Source organism: Diprion similis, chromosome 6 (genome assembly GCF_021155765.1).
Source record: "Diprion similis isolate iyDipSimi1 chromosome 6, iyDipSimi1.1, whole genome shotgun sequence".
Lineage (NCBI taxonomy): Eukaryota > Metazoa > Arthropoda > Insecta > Hymenoptera > Diprionidae > Diprion > Diprion similis.
The window spans coordinates 5,691,531-5,719,397 of NC_060110.1; the positions used below are offsets into that span (position 1 = coordinate 5,691,531).

Consider the following 27,867-nt stretch of genomic DNA (forward strand, 5'->3'; position numbering starts at 1 on the left):
TATTTTTTTAACAAGTCCAGTTGCACCTAGCACTTGAAGTAAAAAGGCCAGTTGATTGTTTATGAAAAGTATCATATGGGCGAATAAGGGAAATAAATAATCGATGTATAGTATATATGTTTTACATGTATATATTATTTATAGAGTACGTATGACAATACGAAAATAATTTACAAACGTATACGTATATATTTTTTTTTCATTTTCTATTTGAATTCGATCACGGTATACTATGTGCCGTGTACCAGTTGTAGAAGAGGAAGCGGTATTGAGAGTATTAATCGATGTACCGCATTTCATAAGTTGTGCCACGTACTCGTCAGATTTCTCACTTCATTATCCAAACACAGTATTAGGTAGTTCGTCGCGGTATTTGCAGTTCTGGGGATGTCTGCAGTTTTTCAATATCTTGGAGCGTCGATATTCCTTGTTCCTGTGAAATAGAGTTCCGAAAAAACTATCATGTTTCAAATAACTCAAATTAGACATGGTGTTGTTCTTCACTCGATTACAATTTCATATAAATTATTCGTTTGTGCATTTCAAATATCACATTGCGTACCTGATATTCCTTCCACTTATCGTAATTCAGTCTCATGTGACTAATTAATTCTGGCATGTCAACGAATGCTGAAACGTAAATAAACCATTAAAAATTTTAATCAATATTTATCTTCGACAATTGTATATTTTCTTCTAAAATGATCAAATTCGAATAGTGCGTTGACGCGGTTTATTTCTGACAGAAGAAATACGTACTGTGTCTTTTTAGGAATGCACACCACAAGAACCCCAAATTATAGGCAATTCAGAGTACACAGTCCACTCTGCAACGTCAGTCGCACGCTACAACTGAAGCTGCTCAGAATGCCCTTGTAATCTGAATTGCCTATAATGTGGAGTTCTAATGATGCGCCTCAACGAAAGACCCGGTTAATGCCTAACGCTCCTTGTTGCACGCAACTCACATAGCATAATAGTTAGTTAATCATCTGCAGTGAGGATGAATAAGCTAGTGGCGTTGAGCTGCGCGCCGTTCATTCTACGAATTGTAAGTGCAATTCTGTTGCATTCGCAAATTTGTTGTTTTAGTCAATTCTCTACTCACTGTCCCAAGCCTCGACCATGTCATTGATAATAAAGTCGACGAATCCAATCTGCGACTTGGGTATGGAACACGTCAGTCTGTCAAACATCGGCATCACGACCGGCATCCCGTTTTGCTTCTCTTCGTCTGTCTGAAAACATTACAGGTATGTGAACGTGGAAGTATTTGGAAATTTGGCAGGTGTATTTGGGGCATTTCCGTGTGATCAGTCTGAACAAAAATCTCACCCTTATATTTTTCAGATTTTTAGAAAATCATAATTTCTTCGCTCGAAATTTCGGAGGATACTCCTTTGTTCGTGTAGATAAATTTGTGAACATTTCATTAGAGGCGGAATTTAGTACTGAAAGGCTATGGATGTTATGCTGAATCGATTTCGCGAGAAAAAAATAAAATTTTCAGCGCATAACGAGTACTCGGTGAAATCAAAAGAAACTAAGTACATATTCAAAAGTTCTGTTTATTTCACGGTTTCTGTCATCAACTAATTGAAATTAAGGACATTAAAAACAAAACAAAAGTATAAACATTTATGCTCACGTTCATGTTAATACAGAAAAAGAAGAAGTGTTTAGTTAAACTCAGAAAATAATAATGTATTTGTTGCGATACCTATAGATCAAGATTTGAGTTGAATTATATAGGAGGTATGTAAAAGTAACGGACCCTGTATTGTCAGTCAAAAGTTTCTTGGATTAGCCACTGGAGTCGGGCGCTACAATCGGAAGAAAAGTAGCGCGCTAAGTTTCAGATTTGTCAGTCGGACTCTAGCCATGGTGACGACCAGAAGTGCTCGAACCAGTTAAGTATATTTCGGTTTCTAAGCAAAGCGGTACTAGAGGGGAGGTTGTCAATTTGAAGTTGAATACGAACCGACATGAGTAGACCGACATCTGAAGATTTTATGGATCGATACAGAGTCAGAATGCAAAATGGGATCATTTACTCAGAACTGTATACTTCTAATACAGTCTTTGTATCAACCGATAGAACCGTCGAAAAGAATTTTTGACTGCGTACGTGTTTAGTATTGCGTTTCTATCCTTAGAGTTCCCAAGGTGCATTTTACATGCTAACAAATTAGAATTGATTCTCTTGCAGAAATTAATTCAGTAAAAAATCGATCGCTCATGATCTAAAATCGGTACGACAATGTACGACAATTTTCACCCGTTTTTCTACACTAACAGAAGAGTATACAGTATACACCTTTCAGCGCAATGTTGTTTTGAATATTATGACTTTAAAATGCACTCGAAGCCGAACAGCTGCTAACATCTAAACATCACCGATTAAAATTCTATAAAAAATCACACTTTTATTAACCAACGAAAATATTTCATAAAATTGACCGGTTCTAAGAGAGTGTGAGGTTTTTAACCAAATCGATTACACGTGGAATGCCCAGTTAACAGTTCCAAATTGGAATCAGGAAGGATGATTTAGTTGAAAGTAGATTAGCTTGGAAAGAAAACTTGGTTAGCAGTGTATTTTCATACCTGCCGGAAATATTCTTCAGCGATTCGTCTCGCCCACTCAATGCAAGCCTTCAACGGTCTAGTCGGGTTGGATACATCCGCGCATTTTATCATCATCCTTTTAACTAAGGTAATGTTCTCTGGTTGGAGTAGTACCGTCATGTCAATAACGTCGGAAACAGGCTGAAAGACAGTTAATAATACGGTACATTTTGAACTGCATTTGTGATGATGTGGTAACGTGTTTAAAAAGCTTCACTGTATTAAATTATTCTAATTATATCAAAACTGAGTTCTGCGATTTGTTTCTTCAAGTAACAAGTATAATACAGCAATTACAGGGTAGAACGAAGGTATAAGAGATACCTCGGACTGTGAGTCACCTGCCATTCGATTGCTGCAGACGTTGACGAACTTTGCGAGGTGTTCGAAGTGCCTTGTCATCTCGGTAGCGAGAATCATGTCAATAACGTTCTGCCTTGCCACTTTGTACGACTCTCTGTCCAAACCCTGAGAAACAATAACTCAGATAATCCTGGTAAAAACACGTTTCACGATTATTCATACATTTCTTATGGCGTAAATGCTCACGAGTTTTTCCGTTTAATTTCTCACAATTGTTGAAACAAATTAACTCAATTCGCAAAAAGTTGCTCGAGCGCGAATCTGTAGGTAAGTACATTTTTTTTATTCTTTTCGTGATTTCATACTTAGGCGAAGTTAGAAACATGAAAGAAATTTCTGAACAATTACTCAAATTTAACGCAAAATCACGATAATTACCTTAAAAATGTTCGCCCTATCGTCAGCCAACGTAAGCTTGAATGTAAGGGCTGCATGGTGCGACTCCAGAACCGCCAAGTCGTTGTACAAAATAGCAAGTTTGTTGTTAGCGTTGCAGAGAAATTGGCTAAAATGATAAAAATATTGTCATTTTTACAGAGTTTGTCATTCAAAAGTGTTGCTGGATATCAGAAGCCCTCCTCTCCAGCTTACCTTGATCTTCCCGGATGATCTATGTCGTGAGCCGCAGCGGCTATCAGAGCCGTGACTTCGTCGAGCGGGTCAAATATCATCTTGAGCCTCTCGGATCGCATGAACTTAGCGGTTGCCTGAAGAACGTCAGCAGCATGTGAGGAATTGTGATAACTGTTGTCTGCGTGGTAATGCATCTCAACGAGGGTGAGCCAGTTGAAAAGAGTCTTTTCGTCGCAGCCCAGTGTTGCAGGGCCTTCGTAGAGCCCGATAAGATTCATCCCCAAGTAAACGAGCGGTCTGAGAGTTCGAAAAAATGAAGCGTACGTAGTAAGATTCGGGAATCAAAGTTATCCCGAAAAACTGCCAGGTGCTAATTATATTTTCATGGTGAGTTATAGAAATATAAGAAAACCCTGAAAAGTTTCACTGCCAGATTGGCGTGCATGTGACCACTTGTACTCTACCTTCCGCAGGAAAGAACCTCCAGTTTGAATATGTCGAAGTCCCAGTCGAGACTCTTCTCCATCATGTCGTGAATTTCTTGGGGTGGTCTGTAACCCTTGAGAGACATGCGATGAGCAGAGGCATTGGTCAGTGTCTTGCTCGTTGGTATCCGACTCACAGAGTCGTTTGACGACCTTCTCGAGTCCCTCGCGTAGACCGGAGACTGCACATGGATACGTCAACCACTATTACTCTCACCCATCGATAAACGTCAAGATTTTATTTTCTTCGAACCGATTTTAACTCACCGCCAAGAGAGCACCGACGAGATCTTCAGTGACCGGATCGTATCCTCTGCTGTCCTCCCTTAGCTGTGGTGTGTACAATTCCGTGCCTTTAAGCAGTTCGATCGCCTGCAAAAAGAATAGAAGTGAAATCACATTTTTTGTAGTAGGCACGAAGCGATGGTCGTATTATTGGTTTTAAAAAAACTTCAAAGTGGTGAACGATGCCGAGAGAGGAACGAACATACGACAATAAATAAATAAATAAATAAATCGAACAATCGAGCTGTCGGTCATTATATCTAAATAAGTAATAGTCAATTACGATAAATTGAGAACGAAAAGTCATGTACCAAATTCTAGGAATATTCCGAAAATTGTGAATTTTATTGAAATTAATTCGAAAAAGACAAAAATTGTGTCGTGTCTCTGTCAAATTGTTTGTTTTACTCCCAAATTTCAATCTAAACAATTGGCCCGTTTGTTCGGAATTCAGGTGAGGTACGTATATGTAGCCGGAATTCGTCGAAGTTTCAAAAAATTCGCAAGAAATCTCTGCCGAATACTTAACGTAGCTCTGAAATTCCATCCCAATCGGTCAAACTATTCCTCTGTAACTTAGGATATACGAAATAATTATTTAAAAGTTGAAAAACATGGCCATTAGGTAACCGGAAGTGGTAAAATTCTGGAAAGTTTCATGAATCATCTCCTGCACCCAATACTTGTTTTTCCGTCCATTTTTCATTAAAACTGATGAAACCGTTTCCTCGGGTTTCAGGATATAATACTTTCTACGTACACGCAAGCACACATATGTGAGAAAAAATCAGAAAACGGCCACGAGAATGATGAAACGTGTAGGTATTCAATTTGAAGAGAATTTTTTTTCTTGGCGGATCGTTTTTCGTGATAACACATACAACATGCATTTCGCTTGACGATCATACCTAAAAACCACTTCGGATGAAGATTATTTATCCTTATTATTACAAAAAGTTCGCTATCAGACATAATATTCTTTCTTATAACTTCGTCACTAGCTACAAATAACGCACCTTGTACATCTGCAGCGCGAGTTCCGGACTCGTCGTCGATGTGTCGTTCAGTGCGGTTGAGAGAATGCCGATAACACGAGTGATCGGTGCTTCCAGTGGTAAATTGTGAATTTTCGTAAAGCTGGATCGTCTGTGGGCTGAAAGAAATCGATGTTCATGATTTGGTTACAAGCATTCTTAACCAGGTGAATGGGTGGTTAATATTCACTGCGTGCGTTTTCGCATTGGCACTGATTTTCGATCGGGACATGCTGGTAACTGAATCGGGTTTGGGGATCGGGCGCCTTACTCTCACTCCCCGTCGACTTGACGTCGAACGATCCTCTTCTTAGCGAGTGAACGCTTCCTCTGGGCATTTGTTGGGCCCCAGTGTTGCCCGGACCGATTGCCATATTTTCAAGGAGGTAGGTGGTGTCGTGGACGTAAATGTAGTGGGTCGGCGTCCTGGTTAAACAGATTAGGCGATCGTGTAGCAGGACGGGAGAACGATCTTCTTACAAACGATTATGCTAAAACGACAGATATTCAGCCTATGTGCATATTATACGTACGACGCACCTGCCCGAGGCGGAAAAAGGCACTATCCGACAGTTGATGGTGATCGTCTTCGACGATTTCCTCTTGCAGTTCATGTTCCCTTCCCATTCTCTGCCTCGCCGAAGGTGTTGATCCATTAAGACAAAGTTGTCGGAGGATACGATGTCCATTATTTTGTTCCCCAGAAGTTCTTCCGGTTTGTAACCGAGAAAACGTTCACTGGCCTTATTTGCAAACTGTGGAAAAGGGACACGAAAAAAAGTGAGTCCCAGACTATTGACTATCGATGGGATGAGGTCTTGAGATTTCACCTGGACAACGTGGCGGTCGTTGGTTACGTGGACCATGTCTCTACACCTGTCAACAGCGACGTAAAGTGCGTGAAAAGCGGCGAGGTGTAACCTGGGCTGGAGTTCGCTTGCGTGGATATTGACGAGTTCGTTGGCCAGAAGGTTTTCCTGGGAGCACTCGAGGAGCGTCTGTCGAGAAAGCATCCGATGTGCGCTAGTTAATTGCAATGCAGCGATCATCAATTTACTATGATCAGAGACTTAGAAAAAACCGGCTAGCTCGCAGTACTCACTCTGTTGAAGCCAATCCCCATCAATCCGATCGTCATGATCTGATCCTGATCCGCGTTGATGAGGAACCTGGAAATAATAGCATGAAGTCGCGTCTACTAAACAAGGAGAAAAATTATACGAGCGGAGAAGTATTTTACTTACGACTTCCGAACGAGAGCGACGATTACTGTGTTTGGATTGACACCCGAAGCCCTGATCGATCTATCGGTAAGAAAAAATCAAGCTTGTACTAGAGTAAGTCATTTTGCTAGTGCCAGACATGATTGAGGTGGTACCTGCACGTCAACAGACCTGCAGAGTGAATCTGAATCTATTCCTCTAGATCCTCGGTGATCTATCACGACGATGTCATGCGCGCGGCTGTGGAACGTCTCGAGGGCCGTGTCTGTGCTCCTTGAGTAAGTTACCGACCACCCTAGTTTCTTCGCTGCCGATCCCAATACTTCCGATTGGTGATCGTCCCGCCCGAAGACCAACATTATCTTAGATGTGTAAATGGAAATTTTAATTTTATGAAAATTATCAGGCGCCCTTTTATCGGGTTACTGTGAAAATCGTTAGTTTTTTTTTTTTTTACCTTGGTCGAGCTGGGGCTCCATGATGTCAGTAGATTCGATTTCAAATCTTGGGGTCCCTTCTGAAATCGGAATTAATAAGTTCATCTTGCATGTTTAACTTTTCAAGTACTAAACTGTATTAAATTCGAGGTGTAGGCAAAGGCCATGGCGGGATAAGCGCGGTAAAAATGCCTTTTGCGAAAATTTTGTTGGTATTTTGTGGGTAAATAGGTACCATTACAATATTAAGAACCTGAAAGTATCAGACCTCAATCTCAATTCGTTTTCGAAGAGAATATAGAAAACTAACAAATACATAATAATTTTCACCTTAGGATTGACTTGACCGATTTGTATAAAAATTTAATGTGTTATTAAGGGATTCAAGAGCTTTCAGAGACACAATGGATAGAGGTTTAGCTTGGTAGATTCGTGATTAAAAAAATTATTGTCTTTCGAACTTTTGTTTTTAATTGTCATATTTTGCAAGCAAAATCATGAAACGATTATTTTTATATTCTCTATAGAATCTTAAATAACTTGTATTTAATCAAATTTTTGGTAACGGTACGCCGTAGTGAGAGAAATTAGAAACCAGTTTTTTACAAGAAAAACTGGCCTATTAAGGGGTTACCCTATCGTGGCGAACATTAGAAAGAGCTAATTTTCAAGATTTAATTTTGAAAAAACTACCGAGGCGATATGAAAAGCTTAACTAATCTGAAATATTCAACTGACTTACACGTTGACGAGTGTGCCCAAAAAATTTTATTGGACAAAAATACAATCTAATAGTTCTCTCTTCTCTTCGCGTCTTTCGATGTTTTTTGTACTCGCAAAACGGTGTACATGATTTTGCAAGTAGCGGTGATTTGGCATAAAAAAAATATGCACATTAAGTACGTTGTATTAGCTTTTGACTGACGAAGTTTTTGTCCCATTTGGTGACGAATTTTTTTCTATGTTTTCGGCTGAAGAATACGTTGCATTATTATTAACAAGTATTGAAGAAGAAATAAAAACGAAAAAATGGTTCTTCGTCCAAAAAGTACTATTGCTTTGAATATGTGTACCTATTTCGGCAAAGTATAAACAAAGTCGTGACAATTTGGGTTGAAGTATTACCTCGTATTCGTTACATTTGTATTTCACTCGCTATTTGAAACGCACTCAAATTTTCTTTCGATTACTTGAATATCAACTAAGCTGCAAAATCACTTGGACGATGTAGCTATAATCCATATTCACCTAGATATAGCTAAAGAATGAGATCTTGACCTTCTGATAATCGAATTCATCAAGCTTTACAACTGCAGATAAGCAACTTTCGGTATATCAAAGTGAAATAAAAGTGTACTTTGTATAGAAGAGACTGAAAATTTTACCCACACCTACGCTCAGGTCCACATTTCGGAAATATACAATCAAACAGATCAGATGTATATTTCATCTATATTGTCCACTGTGGTAAAATGATATTTTTATATCATCTATGTATTCTCTCGATTTTGTAAAGCCCCAGTTGTCGTTCCGATCTCTCGCGATACAGTTCGTATCGCTATCTCAAATAAAGTATATCGTTCAATTGTTAATGATCATCAGAAATCTTTAATTAACAACCTGCTTTACCCACTTTTATCCTTTATCTACATCCATCTCTCCGAACAGTATAAAATTTCGAGTCGATGCATCGATTACAGCTCGAGATATCGTATAGTTTCTCGAAAAACGTGTTTCAAGTTGGCACACTAGGTTTTTACATGTCTTAACATCTATCCTCGTATTGCGAATCAATCTTAATCGTTCAAACTATCTTTTAAAGGGGGAAAAACAAACACTTTCTAACAATTTCATGGTATGGAATAACCCTTTAAACAAGTTTCAGCCGTATTATTGCAAATTTTATTCTTATTTTTTTATAAATGATATACTGAAATAATTCAACTAAAAAAATAACTTCACAACTTCTAACGTAAGTGAATCATTTCAGTACATCATTTATAATATAATAATACCGCTAAAACTTGTTTAATAATTTATTTTTTCTGGTAAAAAAAAGGTTTTTACTTCCTCTAACATAGCGTACTGCAAAGAAAATTTCTAAAAAAACACAATTTGTTGAGGAATCTATAAGAAATGTAAAAATAATAGTTTCATAATATTACTCGAAAAGTATCACAGTAATAAACAAAACTTTGAGAGGCGATATTTTTTTTCATCATGAATGTATTGAGCCAAAAATCTATCCGTTATGCGTCTATGAAAGCTCTCAAATCCCTTAGTTAAGTCAATCATAGGGTAAAAATTATTTTATATTTTTTGATTTCTTTATTCTTGTCGAAAACTAATTGAGGTTGAGGTCTGTTACTCACAGAATCTTAGTATTTAGATGGTACTTACTTCTCCATAAAATATCATTACGATGTTCAGAAAAGGGATTTTCACCCTGCTTATCATCCCCCTGTGGCCTCTTACTGTGTTCTTTTTCGTCGTTCATGTGGCACACAGTTCTTAATACGTGCACTAGTAGATAACCGTGAATGGCATAATCCTTGGGATTACGATCCACTCGATCTACACTTACTTTTAAATACATTAAAATAAGACGACAGTACTGATAAGCACTATCCAAGAAAAGGCACTAGAAGCAATAGTAAGGTACAAGCCTGTGCAATGCGTAATTTTTAGAATAGATTCTTGATTTCATGTATCTTACTTTGATAAGCTTGCCCTGATTCATTGTTCACAAATACTTCATAGACAGATAAACTTTCCTTTACTGAGCCAGGTGGATCGATGTTCAGGCAAATCGAGTATTGATCATGGATGGGACGAAATTGCATCAAAAAGTCCATGAAATAAGATGACAGAATAATAATCAGAAGTGCATTTTTATCAAAGAAAGTAAGTGAAGTCAAATCAATTGCTCTGAGAAACAAGAAGAAATTTCGGAAGTGAGAAAAGGGGAAAAAATTAATTTACGTGACTTTGAAAATGAGTTGTTGAGTTAAATCAAGAACAGAAACTGAAGAGGATACTTCCAGCTAAAAAAGAGCACACTAATATCAACGTGGAAAAAGAGAGGGCAAACGGTGGAAGGATGCATGGCCAAGATAAAAGAGCGTAAACGAAGACTGTTTCGTTGGCGTGAAACTTAAGTAAACATTATCACTGGTGGTTCTACTACTACTACTACTACTACTACTACTACTACTACTATATTACGACTACTACGACTTCTACTACTACTACTACTACTACTACAGATCCACGTGCAGCCTTTGGTCTTATATAACCGTGAAAATATTTTCCAAATTTTACTCTCAGACAAATACCATACTGTCTCTTTTTTCCTCGCCCTGCAGCGTCATACCGACAGTTTAACGTCTCACTGAATCTATACTCAAGTGCCTGAGGTTTCTCTACGTTTTATCTCGTGTAAGGTACCAGGAGTAAGAGCGCATAGTTCAACGCGTCTAGGCAAATTTAACCCTGTCGCAACATCTTGTCACTTCGGAATGCGGATCCCAAATCGAATAGTCGAGGACAGAGCGCTGCTGACATGCTCAAAGAAAAGAAGAAAAACGACGGAGAAGTGAGACAAGGCGCTCGCTCGTTTTTTCCCGGCTCTGTTTTTTCTCCCAAACGGGAGGTCCCAAAATGTGCAACCGGAAGCAGGCTCCTTACGTATGTGACGGGTATGACGATGGGGATCGCGGGCTCCTTGACCTCCATGACGTATCTGCTCTGACAGCAGGTAGCGGCTAGTCGAGTGCAGATGCCAGGTATCAGTCTGGTGAACCACGTATCACTGGTCTCGATACTAGTGTTCGGATTTTCACTGTCCGTCGGACCTTGCACGTAAAGTATCGGCTTCGTCTGCCGCCGCGTGTCCGGCATGCCGAAGTCACCGTCCAACCCTTGGTGGTCGAGATCCGCGGATGGCTGAAACCTTTGGTCGCTCCTGGTCGCCGGCCGAGGAGCGCGGTTCTGTGCCCAAGAATTGGCCTTCTTCATCTACGCTCCATAAAAGCTATCAATCACATTAGCTCTCAACACGCTGATTTTCCACCTCAACTCATTGCAGTCGATCAGAAACGCACCGATCGCACGGAATCTAGTGTCTTAACACCGTTTTGTCAGGACTCAGGCGTTCCACGCACTCGCCGATGGCTGTTTACTCCTTAAACTGGCTCTAAATTGACCCTTTCCAACTCCCGCTTATCACCCATCGTGCTGATTATCTTTATCACTGATATGTTCGACGTACGTTCTTTATGTCTCTAATCTACAAGTTGATACCTATATACTTGCCACTGATTAAACCTCCGAGTATAATACAGTATCGCAGATACGTCACGCGATTGTGTTTCAAAATCTTCGCTAATTGATCGTTAGACAGTTTTTGTTTTCACTTGTTCTCGTTTATTCTTCCCGAATCTAATCTTCGTATGTACAATGTACATACATAACTATAAGCCTTGTCACGTGGGCAGGGTCAGATCATCGGTACCATAGACATAAGGCACTTTGGATTGGTACATCGGTTTTCAACTCGTTTCGTGCCTACTTTTAATCCGGCAAACAACAAATAACCAGGCGCTACAAGTTATTGAAGATTAAAATGATAGATATCTATTTGAACCGCTGATACGAAGCTCGAGGTTCGTTATCATTGTCTATAATAAAAACGTGCGGTTATCGAAGATAGTTTCATGCTATGAATAACAATCCTTCGATATTACTCTTTCCGGAATCCTCGTAATTACTCCCTGCTTCGCACTTTCGCGGATAAAAATTTTGTTCCTATCTTGTTGCGGAATTTTCGTTATACGGTTGCATCTGGGAATTTTCACCAACCTAGCATCCGACTCTTAATTCTCCTATAAAGAAAATATTTACACTCCGGCCGAAGTCCTGCGGATAAAAGATTTAACGACGATAATTTTTCTAGTTCGTAAAACACGAGGCTTCGCTTTGATTAAACAGCATACCAATGCGTATACAACGTGGACGTGGATGATGAGGAAGGAGGGAAACGTATTCCCTCTGGCTTACGATGGGCTACGGAACGCCCTGAAAACGCCGCAGCATCACCCAGTATACGATACTGTGTACATTCACGAACCAACTATAAAATCGCTATGAACCAGGTCTCGAGTCGTTTCCCATCATGTTTACGCGTCTAAAGTCAAGCTTCTTCTTTATAGCTATTTTCACGATCCACGCTGCTACCTGTATGGCCTATTAGTTTTAGCTTAGCCTACATTGATGGGAGACTTGAGGATTGAAACAACCCACATACTTCTTGTTCCCGAAACGTCTTTTGAATTAAAAAAAATAGAAGATAAGAATAAAAGAAGCGCTTGCGCGACGTTGAAGAACGGTAAGTCCACGAGACCATTCAGTTGGAAATCAACTGACAAAGAATGATTACAATTCGTTGGCATTGATTTCGAATGATTCATCTTAATCTCTACCTTATCGAGTCATTTTTAATGATTTCCAGCGTAACCCTTGACTTCCGGTGGTTTTCGAGCGTTCTGGATGAGGTTCTGTGTCATTTACAATAAATAACTGGAGAACATTGGAAATCAATGGAAATTACCCTAGGAGCCGGGAATCGACGAAAGCCCATGGTAAGATAGAAATCAATAGAATGTTATAGAATAAAAACTATTTGGCATCCATCACAAAACGAGCTGCAAGGCCTACAACGGTTTCTGTGATTCTCAATGCCATCATGGGATTTCAAATAATTTGCAATGATTTCAATTATATATTGATTGATTCCTCGTTATCGTAAAGAATATTTCAGTCATTGCCAATAAGTTCCTTTCACCTACAATTGATTTCCAACTGCTAAATTTATGACTTCCTTTAAATTAATGTGCCCTCGTACCAAAGTGACAAGGGTAAGTTACTCACGATAACGCAGACCTCCCCATCTTCTTCGGGAAGGGTACGAATCCGGGACTCCAGACCCTCCGCGATTGATTCCTCTTCTTCAGATCCTGATAAACAGAAGTTGCAGGTTTTTATAGATTGATTCGCGTTGCGAAGATGTGTTAGTCGATAATATTCTCAGTTTGTCACGGTTAATTATTTATATTATTTGCACGTTAAACAGTGGTTCAAGTAGAGCTTTCAAGAATAATCCCTTGGTTATTGATCTGATTGCTGTTTTTTTTTTTTTTTTTTTTTTTGTTCTTCTCTTTTTTTCTTTCAACGGGATTTCTAGCCAACCCGAGCACGATAGCTCATGGCAACGTTATCGGGAATTGTACTCCATCTAATGCGTAGTGGAGAAGAATTGACGTCACGATTTTTATCAGCGGGAGGAGATGTACATACATGGGAGGGAGTGGGTGACTAGGAGGGATATATCCAGGTTCATCCTAAAATGTATGTGCCATAAATATTTTATACACGGTGACGTTTCTCGATATATGATCGCGTCGCTTCTGTGGCCCAGTAATTTACTGCTTCGTTGTACAGGTTTATACATACAACTATAATATATAAACTAACGCGTATAACACTGTGTCGAAATGTCAAATTTCCAGAAAAAAAAAGAAGCGGAGAAAATGGGGTCAGACTACAAAAGCTAAATAAATGATAGTAGCGTTTTTATTCTGTGATGTTATACCAGAAAATTGTTCGAATTATCATATCACCGACACATTATAGGTACATATTCATTTGGATAATACGATTGAATTATGGGTACTTGAGGACTTATGTGAAATTTATCAAGTACATGCACTTCCAATTTCGAAAACAAAAGTAGTGGGGAGAAAAATAAAAACCAGCCCATGTAGAGAGGATTTCATATTTCACTTGATTTCTGAAAGGTGGCACGAGAAAATGGTGCAAATACCGATAATTATGATTTTTCAGGAGAGAAAAATTAAAGTTGGCACGAATTACGGACTTACAGGGGAAAAATCGATTTTTGTGAGTCATTCGCTCGAAGAGGAATGGCTATATTACCTCGGGTTTGGGCTGCTTGAAAGAGCTTGAAAAACTCTACAAAGTGCTTTCAGATTTCTGTTTTAAATTAATCAATCAAATTTTATGACAGTTTATTAATCTTATGAAAAATCATAATTATAGCGCTTACATGCGAACGATTATTTTTTAATATTTCAACAAATAAAAGCAAACGTTTTTTCGATATTTTGGCACTTACGCCAAATTATAGAATGAAGGGAATCTTTCAATAAAATATGAGAGTATCGATTGCTTTTATTCTCAAAAACTCAATCAGCGACACATCAGGCCAAGATTCAAGCTCTCAGCGATAGCAAAAACTGGTAACATGAAACCGCAAGTAGAAAATTTGTCCATTTCGTGTCAGTTTTGCGTGAGGGATGCCAGTATTGGAACACGCGAGAATCTGAAACACTGCGAGAGGTATGTAGGTAGGGGAGGATGGGGCAAAGTGGGCACCTTAAAATTTTCGATACCTCAAAAAATTTGGGGGCAAAGTAGGCCCGATGAATTTTTTTAAATAACAAGTGATAAAATTAACTACCTCAACTTTTTATTAAATATTAATTATTCGGAAATTATTTACTCAAGTAATCGCACAGTTCATAACGCGAAACGTTTCAAGTTGTGCTTTACTCTCAAATCGTCGAAGACAAATAATTTTCTGAACTTTTGAATTTATGATTAATTTTTCTCGATAAAGCTAGATAATAATTTAACATAACTGTTCGTATGAAAACTAAACATTTTATTCTTATTTTCGGGGTTATTTTCTTAAGGGGCCCACTTTGCCCCACCCTCTCCTACATTAAAATGCACAAAGCATGATCGCGGAATTGCTTAATTCTTATTTTTATTTTTATTTTGTTGCGTTTGTGTCTCTCCCACCGCGCATATTCAGCTCCGATCACCTACCGTTATAGTTGAAAAGCAGCTGGCTGATACCCAGCACGTCGTCCACGTCGTCGTTTGGTATGTAAAACTTGCTCCCAGACGATGTCATGGAGCCGCGACGCGAAGGCACGACCATCTAGGCTTGTAATTATAATTAACCCGCGAGATTTCCTCATCCGCGATTTCTGGCGAAAGTCTTTTATTATACTATATAGGCATGAATGTACTATACAATATGTAACATATTTACTTATACGCTCTGCATATGTAACTGTCTCTTTAACTTTATTTCCGTCTTTCCTTTTTTGTTTACCACTCTCTCCTCACTTGAAAATTTATTTTCCTTTCACACGCGAAAACACGTGTGTAAGTTACGTGCCCACTGCATTCGGATCCAAATTAGGATTCTTCTTCCCTTCATTCGGCATTCATTTCACGCGTGCGTGAACCTATTTACTCAATAATATATTTATGCGTTCGAAAGCCGTTTCGTTCGGAAACGCGGGCTGCATGTCGCGGGCTACTAATTTAAACGCTGAGTTTATTACACCGTATTTTACATATTATTGTTACTGTAGGAAACTGTGTCGTTAAATTCTGACAATAATTACCGCAGAAATAAAAATAACCCGAAAGCAATAAAACATGTGAACGTTGGTGGTACTTTTTGCTTTGAAGAAGAGCTTTAAATGTATCATGCGATTATTGCATCGAATTTTATGGGCAAAAATGTTATCAAATCTACAGTAGAAATACAACTTTTCGTGATAGTTTACGTCGCATCCTGGTAGGAACGAGGTTAAAGTTTCGAAACTTAAGGTAAAGAAATCAAACTTTTACGAAACAACAAAGTTTCGAATGGTCGGATGCCCAACGGCTCAAAGTTCCGAAAATTCAAGTTACGATAGAGCAAAGTTCCGAAAAGTAAAGTTTCGACAGAATAAAATTTCGAAAATTAAAATATACTTACACAGCGTAGTTCACTTAACGATTGGGTGTAAAAAAATTAGAAAAACCGAAATTCCGAATGACCAGGGTCCCAAACGTATGAAATCGAGAATCCAAAACAAAGAAAAACCTAAGTTGTGAAATTTTTTGAACTGAAAATCTTCGATCATTCGGAACTTCGATGTTTCGAATTTTTTAATTTCCACATTTTATCCCTTCGGAACTTTGAGCGTCAGGTTTCAGAGCATTCGCAACTTTGCTGTTTCGCCAAAGTTTCATTTCTTTAATTTAAGTTTCCCCACCAAAATTTCGGAACTTGTCGGTCTGGGAACTTTTCAAGTTCGAAATTTCAACCCCGCCCCTCCTGTTATTCATGTCTGTTCGGATCACCGTGCGAAAAGCGACTGGTTTTAAAACTCAGCGGCTGGCTAAACTTTCCGCCTGAAGAGTCGATACCAACGATAAGCTCGGGTACATAATAAACGATAGATACAGGTATAGCTTCACTGATCGGTGATGAGCACCTATCGCTCTCCGGCCATAAAACCTTCATCGCTTTCACGAATTCCTATCTTGTCATTTCGCCGAATAATTCGAGCTGCAAAAACGGGCCTGTCAGATTCAAAAAGAGACTGAAAAAAAGAACCTAGGAAAATTCAAAGTAATTTAAGCATTGATACCCGTTTAGAAATGTGTTGCACTGCACTGCAACCGAAGTCTGTCGACGCAGCTATGATACGCGGATAAATTTAAACATTTAAAAAACGCGCAAAGCGAGATTTTATCATAATTTATGAAGTTTCGAATTAGTTGCATCAGTTTTTCATGATTTACGTATAATGCTTAGTATTTTGTCAGTGATTTTTTGTCAGGTGAACATCGAAATTGGGAGAATAGACAGAGAGAGAGAGAGAGAGAGATGCCGACTCCTCAGAGATGACGTGTAAAGTAAACGTAAACGTGCACAGCTTGGATCCAAAGCGGATATCAACGTCAACGCGGCGTTAATTTATCGACCCAAAAAATACAGTTTTCCTCATTTTTTTTTTTTGTTTCTCTTTTTTTCTTTTTTCCTTCTTTCATCGATATACTCAGGGTCTTCGATCCTCGGGGCGCTTCGCGTTGTTCACCCTAATCACGTGCCTATAATACAGTGTTTAGACGGTTGTATTCAAGAATTTGTAATAGAGGATATGTTTGCACCAATGCGTCGTGAGCAAGGAATTTTTTTTACGTTTTTGATTTTATTTCACCTGCAGAGATCAAAGAAACGCATGATTAACAGCTAGAATGAGAAGACGAGAATTTTTTATTTGTTTATCGATTATATTTAGTAGATTATTTTTCCTCTCATCGCACCAAATATTTTCCTCCAAGCCGTCAAGCTTACTCGTATTTTTACTGAGAACATTTTGTTCCTGTTTGCTGTTCGAAGGGACGCACGACAAATTAGCTTCAGCCCTACTTCTGTCGAAAATAGAAAAATCTTCTTTCTTCCTTTTGTTCAAATGCTTCGAAATTCTCGTGCAGGTTGAATTTAGACATCGATAATCCTGAAGGTTTGTACGGCAAAAATGCGTTATAACTTGTCGAACGTAAATCTGAAACTGTTACAGAGACCTTTTTAAACACTGAAATAATTTATGTAACATTTGTCTATATAAAATAAATTTCAACGAATGAATGTGTGTTGCGAAGAGCTTTGATTAAAAATTACCCGTGTTTCGACTAACAGTTAACTCACCATTATTTATTTTCATCGTTAATCTTATCATTTTTCACGCTTTTATACTCCAAGTAGATACTGCTGTACTGCAACTCTATTCCGAACTCAGAGCTCATTTCACAAAGAGGCTTGACTTGGATAGTTTCGACTTAGATCACTTTTCAAGATTTTTTCTCCGGACAGCGTCAAATTTTTCCAGTTTTTCATTCGATTCATCGAGTAACGAAAACCCTATGCTTCTCAAAGAATTCGGTGTACATTCGCAAATATCTCTTCGCTTTTCTGAAATATTTAGTTTCCTCGAATTCAGCACTTCTGTCGTGCGACCCTTCAATTGTGCACAGGAAGAAAAACAGGAAGAAAATAAAACTGCATCGCAATGTTGCCTTCGTACTCCGATTGGCTTGATGTACGTGACGTAATGCGAGGTCATTCGATCGTTAAAACGCTCACGAATCGACATGAATGACTTTATTTTGCTCTTCATATTTCGCTCGAATTCTGCGAGTAGCCGAAAGCCAAAAAAATTCTGCCTACCTATTTATCAAATAATATAAAATCTACATATGAGTGTGAATCCGTTCTAACCTGAAGACAAAAATATTTTTTAGAATCAGAAAATTTGCAAGTGTTTGTAACACATGTGATTCGGATCGCTCTAATTAATCAATAAATGAATTGAGTAATTTCAATGGCTGATCAAATCGAGCAACGCGATTATCACGTATATTCTCATGTGTATATATTATCTCTGCGCTAATCTATATGCGGTATAAATAAAAATGGGAATAATCATTGAATAGAAATCATCTGCCCACTGCTATTGCACGGGGCCGACGTCCCTCGCTTCTGATCTAAGATGCGTATTACGAAACTTGAGTCTTACACGCATAAATACGTATGCGTGTACGCATACGTACGTCACACGTGTATAAATGGGTACGTTTCTACCAGTACCGAATTGGGTTACAGCCGCAGCCGCAGACAAGACCAGTTCCGAATCACTCTCTTTAAGCCCGCAGGCACGTAGTGGAAAATACTACGGCCTCTATTCTACCCTGAAGTGCAGCGCCGAAAATCCGTTCCCCCTCATCCCCCCTCTTAATCATAACCAAAGAGTAAACTTAAAAAAAATCGCTCTTTACTATGATTCAATTCGTGGATAAGTTTTATTTGAGAATTTTGCAGCGACCGATTTTTTGGTTCACAGTTTTGATTTATCCGCGATTCACAAGAACTGCATTCATTCATTCATTCATTCATTTATGCGGATGCACTGTTGGTCACTGTAATTCTATGCAATAGCGTGCAAAACGATCGCGAAATTGAAATATTATAATATTCAATAGCACGTGGTTCGATTATATTGTTGAATGAGCATTACTATTACTAGTGTGTGTATGTATATATATATATATATATATATATATATACCGGTATTTTACAAATGTTTTGTTACGCTTATTATTATTTAAACTTTCACTGTTCATTTGAATTTTGGAATTATTTATAGAACCAACACGCGGGTAACGAATGCTTGAGACTTGATTTTCTTTCTCTATTTCAAGCATCTAAAAATGCCTGGATCGAATTTTTCGAATCGCGGATCGCGACGCGAACTTTTCACGGGCTACGACCGGCACTGACTGACTTGAGTCGCGGATTGACGGGGGATACTTTCTGACCAGCTGCCTAGCTCGTACTCTCGAACAACGAGTAACTAACATCGATCGTTGCCTGTAATCGTTTGCTGTCAAGACGAACCCGAAAACGGTTTCTGCTACCGAAGATAGAAAATCCTTAAATCCCCGGCAAGATCGACGATCGACGAACTCTCGATAATGTGCATAATGCGCGAGATGATCCTCATATCCTTAATGACATGTATAGGTAATGCCCTCTGGCCATAGTGCATGCGTAAGCATGATGGATTCAAACACTGTATGCAATATATGTATAAATATATACACCATGCATACCTACATGTGCGATAATGTGCATTTAATTACATATTAATTCACGAGATAGTGATACAATTACATTGATAATAATGATAATGACGAAAACAAAAATAGTAAGTATGGCGAATCGGAAAGCCGGGATCTATTGATTATTCTACACCGACTACACCCTTTGCTGCAGGCGTTAACGGGCGTCAATCAATCAAATTGTAATACAAAAACACATATAGGTGTGTAACTTCTAGATCCCGCTTTCGAATTTTAATTTATTTGATCGATTACAACACGTGTCTAACTCTAGGATACACATTGGTGATTGTGCAGTTGCTTAGCTCTTGAGAATGTGATATTACCGAACTTGCATATTTGCAATGTGCCGATATCAAATTTCAAACAATTTTCGTGCAGCAGTGACGAGTACGAGTAGAACGATAAAACGGAGAGAAAATAGGCTCTTTCTCTCCTTTCGTTTTTGGAGAGAATAATCATGAATTCAGGTTCGTCATTGTTAACAAACGTCAACTTACCGACGCTGCGAAGTGTCTGTCTCGATGGATCGGTTGACTTTTCAGATATTTGCAACGAGAGCCTCGGACAATAGTCTTCAGTGTTTTTGAACCTTTCCGAGAGATCTGCAAGAATCGTATTACACGAGGCTGAAGTTAGTAACGTTAACGCAACGAAACATTGGTAGGAAAAATTACAATTTTTGCAAGTTTTCAGTAACTTCGAAGTAGCTAACTTTTCAAAATATCAATACATTTTGCCTGATTATAATTTACCGAATTTCAGGCATTCCTGCAATTTTTAATAACGATTTTCCGAAACATTAATCATTACAACAACGTTACCAACTTCAGCCTCTTCATATTATAACCTCTGTACAAATTTAAATCGTGTTACAACGCTTAAACTGTTAAATTCAATCAAAAAAAAACATGCCAAAAAAACGATGAAAAGAAAAAAGAAAGAAAAAAAAACACCACATCGTGTGTGTGCGTTCAATATAAGTTTTGCGTGGGAATTAGTTACGTAACTTATGCGTCTACGTATGCAATACACACACGTATTTTTATATACCTATACGTATGTACACTTGCAACGCACACATATACACGTGTATGTATAAAGTTACTCGTGGAGTGGAGGAGATCGTTTAATGACTTTTACGGGGTAAAGCTCGCAATAAACCAGGGCAAACTCTGCAGATAAATGGCGCATGATGTGCAAAAATATTTTTATATCTACAACAAATTTGCCAAATCGAAGACAAATTGCGTGTGTGTGTGTGTGTGTGTGTGCGTATTCTGTTATTTGAAAAAAAAAAAAAAAAACATCAATACCGTTTTTCCGTAATTATATTATATAAGTGTAAAATATATTCATGTCGCAACGCCGCCGTTTATTATCATTGTTTAATTTTCAAAGCCTGTGCTGATAATCGAATTCGAAGGAAACTCAAGTGTTAAATTTGAAATAAAATTGAAGCGTGCATGTCCGTTCATACGCGATGGATAAAAAAAAAAAGGGACGATTAGAAGACGATTTGTTTACGAGTTATTTTGCAAACAAATCGTGTAATGACTCGATCGGGTGTCCGTAAGTGTGACTATATATTTATAGCCACCGAGCCTAATTATCACTTCTGAATTCCTCCGGAGAATTTAAGCGCACGTCGCGGCCTGGCATAAGTCCTACGTATGTAAGATCGTATAGAACGGCACCGAGGGGACTGGGTCAAGGGGAATCAGACTCACCTATCACGGTCCCCTTTCTATATAAGATGTGAATAACGAGTAAAACGTGCGGGTGAGAAAAAAATCTCACGACTTGCCGCCATGCCTTTTCCCTTCTAGCTATATGTTGTGTTATACCTTGTATATATGCACAGACAGAGGAACGATATTTTGTTGAATGTGTACGGAGTGATTACCTACTGCACGTCGACCGTCCCTCCCATCCTCGACACTACACAGATCGTTATCTAAAATTTTTCGCCATTTACTCGTCGGCACGTCATTATCATAGGAGGTAGGATACTTTTTAAAACGAGCAGTCTTTACTTGGATATTTTATGATCATGCTCTTTCAACTCACAGATTTTATTCTCAATGTATAGAATATGAAGTGATTTATATTGAAATAAAAAGAAACTAGTGAAAGTTTCTCGTTCACTAATCGTACCTATGATAAGCCAACATTTAGAAGTTTTACAACATTAAAAAGTCAAAAGATATTAAGAAGACGATGATTTAGAAACTTTGTCAAAAGATGCGATATTCCGCACGTTCGACATGATAAAACCTGAACTTGAAAATTCACGCTTTCCAAACACCGGCCAATCGGCGATCACCTTTGGCAAAGAGTGAGAAAATTTTAAACGTTACAAAAAAATTAACAGCGATTGGTGGAACTTGACGATGACTTCAGATTGAAAACTATAAAGAGCCGTGAATTTCGGTTTCTTTCGACTGTTTGCATCACAACCGAAGTACATCTATAACCCAAAATTAGGGATGAGTTTCCCGATCGTCGGGTCGCGATGCGCGCCATCATTCACGCCGTAAATCGAGGAACTCACCTGTTTTTACGAGGCTCTTCCTTTGCTCCAGTATTTCACTGGCGACGGGGATCCCATCCAGCTTCTCTCTGGCCTGCATACAACGAAGAAAAGAGCTCGGCGAACATCCCATCGCCCTCGCACCTTCCTTGATCACCTACCGCCGCAAATATTATACAGACGTTTCATCTGGGGTTCAGAAGGGGTTTGTGGTCCGATTCTTTATCCAACTCTTTTGCAGATTTGTTTGTTTGTTTTTCTCCTTGATCTTTTCTTCCTACGATTCCACTTGGTCTCTGTCTTCCCTTCTTCTTCTTTTAATTCTTGGTTCGAAAAACTCGATTCAACAGTCACATTTTAATTGAATACGATACGAGCATAGAGAACTGATCATCCGCAACGTCGAGCTGCTACCGCAAGCACTCACTACTACGCACCTGTACTTCCGGCATGCGGGATGTGCGAAGAAAAGAGCGGCCAGATCACACTGCGATATTTGATCACGAAGATGTGATAATTGGATCGGCATACCGTGGCGCAAACCTCAGAGGTGAGGAGTTTGCGAGTAGGTGTAGAGGAATTAACCATATTGCGATTGCAGGGTAGGAGAGGACCCGAAATCTCAGCTAACGAGCGAGTGACAAGTCGGACAAACTCCGCGGCGTTAATCGTTACATATCGCTCTCGTATCGTGTCTCAATCGGTTCCGAGATCGATGGTAGATGCGGTACGATAAGGATCAGTAAAGTTTTTAATTATACAAACGACCGCGGTGAAGAGAATAAAAATATATCACCAGTTAAAAGCTACCGATATAATATAATTAGGTATAACCCACCAGATGGATAAAACAATTCACTATACAATACTTGTCCAGAAATTTACCCGTTCAAATATGTGTATTTTGTCAAACAAATAAAGTGGCATGTTATAACTGGCGAAGCTACTATTTGACCAGAGATGTTCCTGGCAGCGTTCTCGCGTGACGTAACTTATCTTTGCTCAAGACCTTATCAGATGTTTGTTCTCGCTCACATATTATTACACCTACATAGGTATATCGCTACACTTATGTATGCCTACGTAAAACCGACGCACCGACTTATCACTACCGCATCTTTCGTCAGGCTAAAATCTTCGTCATGTGTATCTGTCGACGTCTACACGATGTAAACCGACAAGGTATAGATCGTCTCGCAATTCATACGCGATGAAGACCATAATCAGAATGAACTCTATCACCCGACTGACCCATCTCAATTCCATTATCGACATGTTGCATATATGTATTATAGATTTTCACAGTACAACGCTGCACGATTTTATCCAACAAATAACGTAACGTCGTACAGCATATTTTATATTCGCGTTTCAGGAGCCTTCTTTCCTCGTGGTAATGGCCAGGTAGCAGAATGAACCCTGATGCGGTACCGGCTGAGCTGCTAGAAACGCGCCACCATCCGGGGACATTTTCATCACCATAGGACCGTCGCCTGAGTTTTCCTCCAGTGAGGCAATTATCTCATCCGCATTCTCCGTGTTGTCGATTCTGCCAGGCTAACCGAGATTCGTTCGTTAGGAGAAACCAGTGTGTGCAAGCTTTGGGAAAAAGTTCTTCGAAAAAAGTAGCAGAACTGAGTTGATGGGTCAAAATGAGTTTCGAAATATCTCAACTTTTTTATCGTTTCACGTATGACAATATACATGGTTGTCTTTTTTAATCACCCCGGGCGAATGTCTTTGGAACCGGAAAAGATACGAGAAAAGTTTGATACAAAACTTGAAGGGTTTCGAGGGGGACAGATAATGCTGATATGCGTTGATTTGTGCTGATTTTTCGAGTTCTCATATTTTGACTATGAACGGCTGATAACGGGTTTGAAGATGAATTCAAAACGTAAAGAAATATATTTAATTGTACAAAATTGTTACAAGTGTTTCCCGATTTTCAGCAAGTGAAGTACTCATCCACTTTCCAACGAAGTGAAACATTGCAATCCCCATGGGTTGAAAAAACTAGAAATCGTGTTTCCACGTGATCAAGCGTTTCCCGTAGACCCTTAAGCGCAAAAAAGTGATGAATTTTTGAAGATTAATGCCTTGCCTCAGGAAAAATGGCCGAGTATTTTACTTTCTGAAAATTCTTAAAATTCTTGCATGATATTGAAAAATTGAATGTTTTTTACGTCTGTGAATTTGTCTTCAAACCCGCTATTAGCTGTTCATAGTCAAAATATGTGTTCTTTGTGTGAAATCACGAAGTATTCGAAAAATCTGAAAACTGAAGCAATTCACAAATCAACCCATATCATTATTAGTTTAACCGCCCGAAATCCATCAGGTTTTATGTAAAACTTTTTCCTGCATCTCTTCTACAGCTTTCGAGATATTCGCCTGAGGCGATTAAATAAGACCACCCTTTATATACCGATTGTTTGTTCTTCGCAGGTCCAACGAGATGCGGTTTTCATTCATTCGTAACTAAGCAAGATGACTGAACGATCAATTGTATAATATTATTACTGACAACTAGACCGGCGATGTCAACGATGCTATTTGCGGTTGGCGGTTCCTCGTCGAAGGGGGGTCTGAGCACGCCTTCCTGAAGATGGAGAACCAGATAATACATGAAGTCGTTCCTCAGCTGCATTTCTTGGATCGACTTATTCGCCGACATAAGGTAACGGAGCCACTTCATGACGCGACGACGATCTTGGATATCAAAGCGGTCAAGAAAAAGCGTTTTACGATATCTCTGTGAGAAGCTAGGCTTTCTTACCCTGCATATGTCTCATGTCAGCGATTAGTCTTTTAGCTAGGAACAGGTTATAGTTACAGTCGTAGTTCAAGCTGGCTTTTTCCTCTTCCTGCTCCATTGCGTGTGAAAAATATATGACAACTATACTCGGTACTAAAGGGGGGGGGGAGAACGGTAACAGTGTTAAACATAAAATGAATAAAAATAAATAAAAAAAATTGTATAGGTACAGTTAAAGAAAGGATGTTAAATGAAACAAATTGGGACGATAAACAGTCATCTGCAACTGACGTCTGAAACGATGCGCTGTGTTCAAGCTGTAGATGAGATTACAAACATTTGTCAAGTGTTTCTCCGTATGCTCAGATTATCATTTTATACTCAAGGAAACGTGTGATTTATACAGGATTTTTTTTTTAATCTTAAATTACTTCTATTTATTTTTTAATAAACCAAGAATAGAAAAATGAGTAAGTCAGTTTCCTGCCCGTCTTTCAATCGAACGTACCAGGTAAGATGTTTGATATCGTAATTATCTTTATTCAAAATTACTGCCATTCACTTCATCAAGGGGGTTAGCTTAACCCAAGAAATTTCTCCGCGTTTCATACTCGTGATATTTTTTACGTTCAGCTGATGTGCAGAGAGAGTAACATTCAGCCGCTACCAGCGATAAAATCGCACCTACATAAGGGACGGCTGCGATTATGTACAGACCGGATAAATCTCGAAGACTGGTCACCAGTATTACGTAGCATCGCGAATGATCGAAGTCTGTCCGAAATAATCGCTTACAGTCGCCACAGGCGTAAGAAAATTAGAGAACGAATAAACACCGAGGAAAAGGTGGAAAACTTCCGGTAATCGGGGAGTCTTAATTAATCACAGAACCACACCGTCGTGGAAGCTTGATCATTTCATTCTATATCCCTAATCTACTAATCATCCCTTAAACAATTTGTACAGACGACGGCTTCGCAGCACAGAACCGGTTCTCTACACAAATTTCATCCTCCGTTGTTTTGTCGATGCAATTTCAACCTGCGCTGGGAAATCGCTGGTGATTACCTCGCTGACACTGGACGGCATCCCTTTGCCCATAAAATATTTGGGCCCTCTCTGCGAAGGCTTGAAATGCGCTAAGAATCTTACAGCCCTTCGACTACCCCGATGCCGCATCGGAGATACTGGTAATAAACCATTTCAATAAAAACTTGGGAATATAGGAAAACCATTAAAAAATGTCTAAGAGTGTTTCTTGTGCAAATGATGGCGAACACAAATGAAACGACATCCCGACTACGTAATGGAAATTAAAAACGTTGGAAACTAACCGAAAATACCAAAGTTTATTAATCTTAAAAGTTCTAATTATGAAACCTTTTCTCAAATTATTGATATTTCAGCATTATCTATTACATAATTAGGATATTCTTTCATCCGTGTTTACCATCATTGGCACAATTAATACTGCTAGACATTTTTTGACGGTGCTTTCTTTTTTTTTCAAATTTTTTATTGAGGCGTTGGAGCCCAATAATCTTCAAGCACGTGAATATTCTTGTCAGTAATCATCTTGTTACTTTTTTACCCCAATGGAAAGGGTGCGACTTAGTCCTGAACGTACTGGTGGACTGTGTTAGTCTGTGCATCCTAGACTTGTCGTCATGCCGCCTGACCATCCGTAGCTCAATGTCGCTGTCGACATTTTTAAAGAAGAGGAGAACAATCCTGCTTCACAGCACGTGGAGTGATGCGCAGGCTGTGCAGGTATAACAAAAAATCTGATTTCGAATATTGCCCCTTGTTCATTAGATCTCTTAAATGATTGGAAAGGGTTTTCACACCCTGGTGCTGAACCACAACCGTAAACTAGGCGACTGTGGCGTTCGACTGCTAGTTGACGATCTAAAGGAAGATTTTTGGATGAAGACTTTCAACGTACGACATTGCGGACTTACTTCGAGAGGAGGTGAAGCTGTCGTTAGACTCCTAGAGACGAACAGTGTACTAACGTCTATCGATCTCAAGGAAAACGATATTCCGGAATCAATTATCCACAATGTGTCAAAGATTTTACGCAGAAGAAAGGAGAACGGTGAACGGGCATCGATGAGGAAGAGGCTGATCACTGGGAAAGAGAGGAACTTTCAAGAGGGTAAAAACGATCGAAAGAGACCGACGACGAGGATGACGGATTTTCTTTTGAACAAGAAATCGCACTTCGTCCGTACCCTGAACAGTAATCCTAAGAAGAAACAACGATCCTGGACCCGGTTATTCGTCAAGGTTATATCTCTCATTATGTAACTAAATTTATTAAAAAACAAGTCAACCTTCATGCCTAATAATACTTGTCGATATATAATCAATTTACACTCTCATTTACATACTGAAAGAGCTCGACGAGGCGGATTCCTAGATGGAAGGCCACGCATCCGAGGTTTCGTAGACCGAAGAATTCGGAGAACGAGAATTTGGATTTGAAGAAGCTATCGGCGCGACTGTCTAGGACGATTGGCAGCAACGCGGTTCTTCTTCGAGAGCTGATAAACGACCGAGAACTTTTGGCGGAGATGAAAACACGTCGACTAGAAGCGGAAAAAAAGTTTTCCGACCTTGAGCCGCAGCTTGAAGATCTACGGAACAGTATTTGCGAGCAGGATAAGCTTCGTTACAGAATTTCCCAAGAACGGAAGCTCTTCGACTATCTGAAGAGGCTCTTTGCACGGTTAGAGGAATTTCCTGAATCAGTAGCGATTGTTTCTAATCCTGAAGATAAATCGACGGTAACTGAAGAGATCCTCGGCGACAATACTGCCTGGAAAATCATTTCCGAAGTCGACCTCTCACCCGAAGGAAAAAATCCCCGAGCAAACTATTCCTCGCAACGCAGTCGACCCCATTGTCCAAGAAAATTTCGAGGGTAATAAGAATTTAAAAGCGTGTAACTGGTCGTCAGAGTATATTCATGTCTGGTACAATTCTCAATTGACAAC

The 27,867-nt window shown here is 39.1% G+C and overlaps 3 protein-coding genes across 9 annotated transcripts in view; 2 read left to right on the forward strand and 1 right to left on the reverse strand.

Annotated features, from left to right (window-relative positions):
* Positions 1-5,823, forward strand: part of LOC124407520 (aquaporin AQPAn.G-like) — a 28,289-nt gene extending 22,466 nt beyond the window's left edge. Inside the window, exons 7-8 of the mRNA XM_046883750.1 lie at positions 2,299-2,302; positions 5,812-5,823. The gene's annotated coding sequence lies outside the window, so the exon portion shown is untranslated. The remainder of the gene's footprint in view (positions 1-2,298; positions 2,303-5,811) is intronic.
* LOC124407516 (high affinity cAMP-specific and IBMX-insensitive 3',5'-cyclic phosphodiesterase 8-like) lies at positions 1-15,181 on the reverse strand. 4 transcript variants are annotated; one of them, XM_046883740.1, is made up of 19 exons: positions 14,937-15,181; positions 12,957-13,042; positions 7,049-7,108; positions 6,763-6,953; positions 6,613-6,672; positions 6,471-6,537; positions 6,199-6,366; positions 5,909-6,123; positions 5,559-5,794; positions 5,351-5,487; positions 4,317-4,421; positions 4,029-4,231; positions 3,583-3,861; positions 3,370-3,496; positions 2,953-3,096; positions 2,608-2,769; positions 1,109-1,238; positions 563-630; positions 2-433 (listed from the first exon to the last, which is right to left on the reverse strand). In XM_046883740.1, exons 1-19 carry the CDS (start codon positions 15,049-15,051, stop codon positions 353-355), a joined length of 2,634 nt encoding a protein of 877 aa, XP_046739696.1. In that variant the 5' UTR covers positions 15,052-15,181; the 3' UTR covers positions 2-352. The 4 variants fall into 4 exon arrangements, with proteins under 4 accessions (XP_046739693.1, XP_046739696.1, XP_046739695.1 ...); XM_046883737.1 differs by lacking the exons at positions 12,957-13,042; positions 14,937-15,181 and adding an exon at positions 10,716-11,240 and having other exon boundaries at positions 1-433; XM_046883739.1 differs by lacking the exons at positions 12,957-13,042; positions 14,937-15,181 and adding an exon at positions 10,716-11,238 and having other exon boundaries at positions 5,640-5,794.
* On the forward strand, positions 1,144-27,849 carry LOC124407518 (protein Cep78 homolog). Of its 4 annotated transcripts, none has more exons than XM_046883747.1 (6): positions 1,144-1,253; positions 24,559-24,867; positions 25,835-26,058; positions 26,472-26,638; positions 26,705-27,157; positions 27,268-27,849. In XM_046883747.1, exons 2-6 carry the CDS (start codon positions 24,719-24,721, stop codon positions 27,796-27,798), a joined length of 1,524 nt encoding a protein of 507 aa, XP_046739703.1. In that variant the 5' UTR covers positions 1,144-1,253; positions 24,559-24,718; the 3' UTR covers positions 27,799-27,849. The 4 variants fall into 4 exon arrangements, with proteins under 4 accessions (XP_046739703.1, XP_046739701.1, XP_046739702.1 ...); XM_046883745.1 differs by lacking the exon at positions 1,144-1,253 and adding an exon at positions 25,502-25,728 and having other exon boundaries at positions 24,733-25,042; XM_046883746.1 differs by lacking the exon at positions 1,144-1,253 and adding an exon at positions 25,502-25,728 and having other exon boundaries at positions 24,738-24,867.
* Positions 27,850-27,867: the final 18 nt, after the last annotated feature.

What these genes read in the sequence shown, in the direction of transcription:
- LOC124407516 (XM_046883737.1), bottom strand. Translation starts at nt 11,045, where the DNA reads ATGAAGAAGGCCAATTCTTGGGCACAGAACCGCGCTCCTCGGCCGGCG. An exon ending in GATTCAGATTCACTCTGCAG is followed by an intron (nt 6,673 to 6,762) that starts GTCTGTTGACGT and finishes TCTTACCGATAG; the next exon opens with ATCGATCAGGGCTTCGGGTG. An exon ending in TCGCGCTGCAGATGTACAAG is followed by an intron (nt 4,422 to 5,350) that starts GTGCGTTATTTG and finishes TTCTTTTTGCAG; the next exon opens with GCGATCGAACTGCTTAAAGG.
- LOC124407518 (XM_046883744.1), top strand. Translation starts at nt 25,192, where the DNA reads ATGAGATTACAAACATTTGTCAAGTGTTTCTCC. An exon ending in CATTTGTCAAGTGTTTCTCC is followed by an intron (nt 25,225 to 25,501) that starts GTATGCTCAGAT and finishes TTTTACGTTCAG; the next exon opens with CTGATGTGCAGAGAGAGTAA. An exon ending in ATGCCGCATCGGAGATACTG is followed by an intron (nt 26,059 to 26,471) that starts GTAATAAACCAT and finishes CCCAATGGAAAG; the next exon opens with GGTGCGACTTAGTCCTGAAC.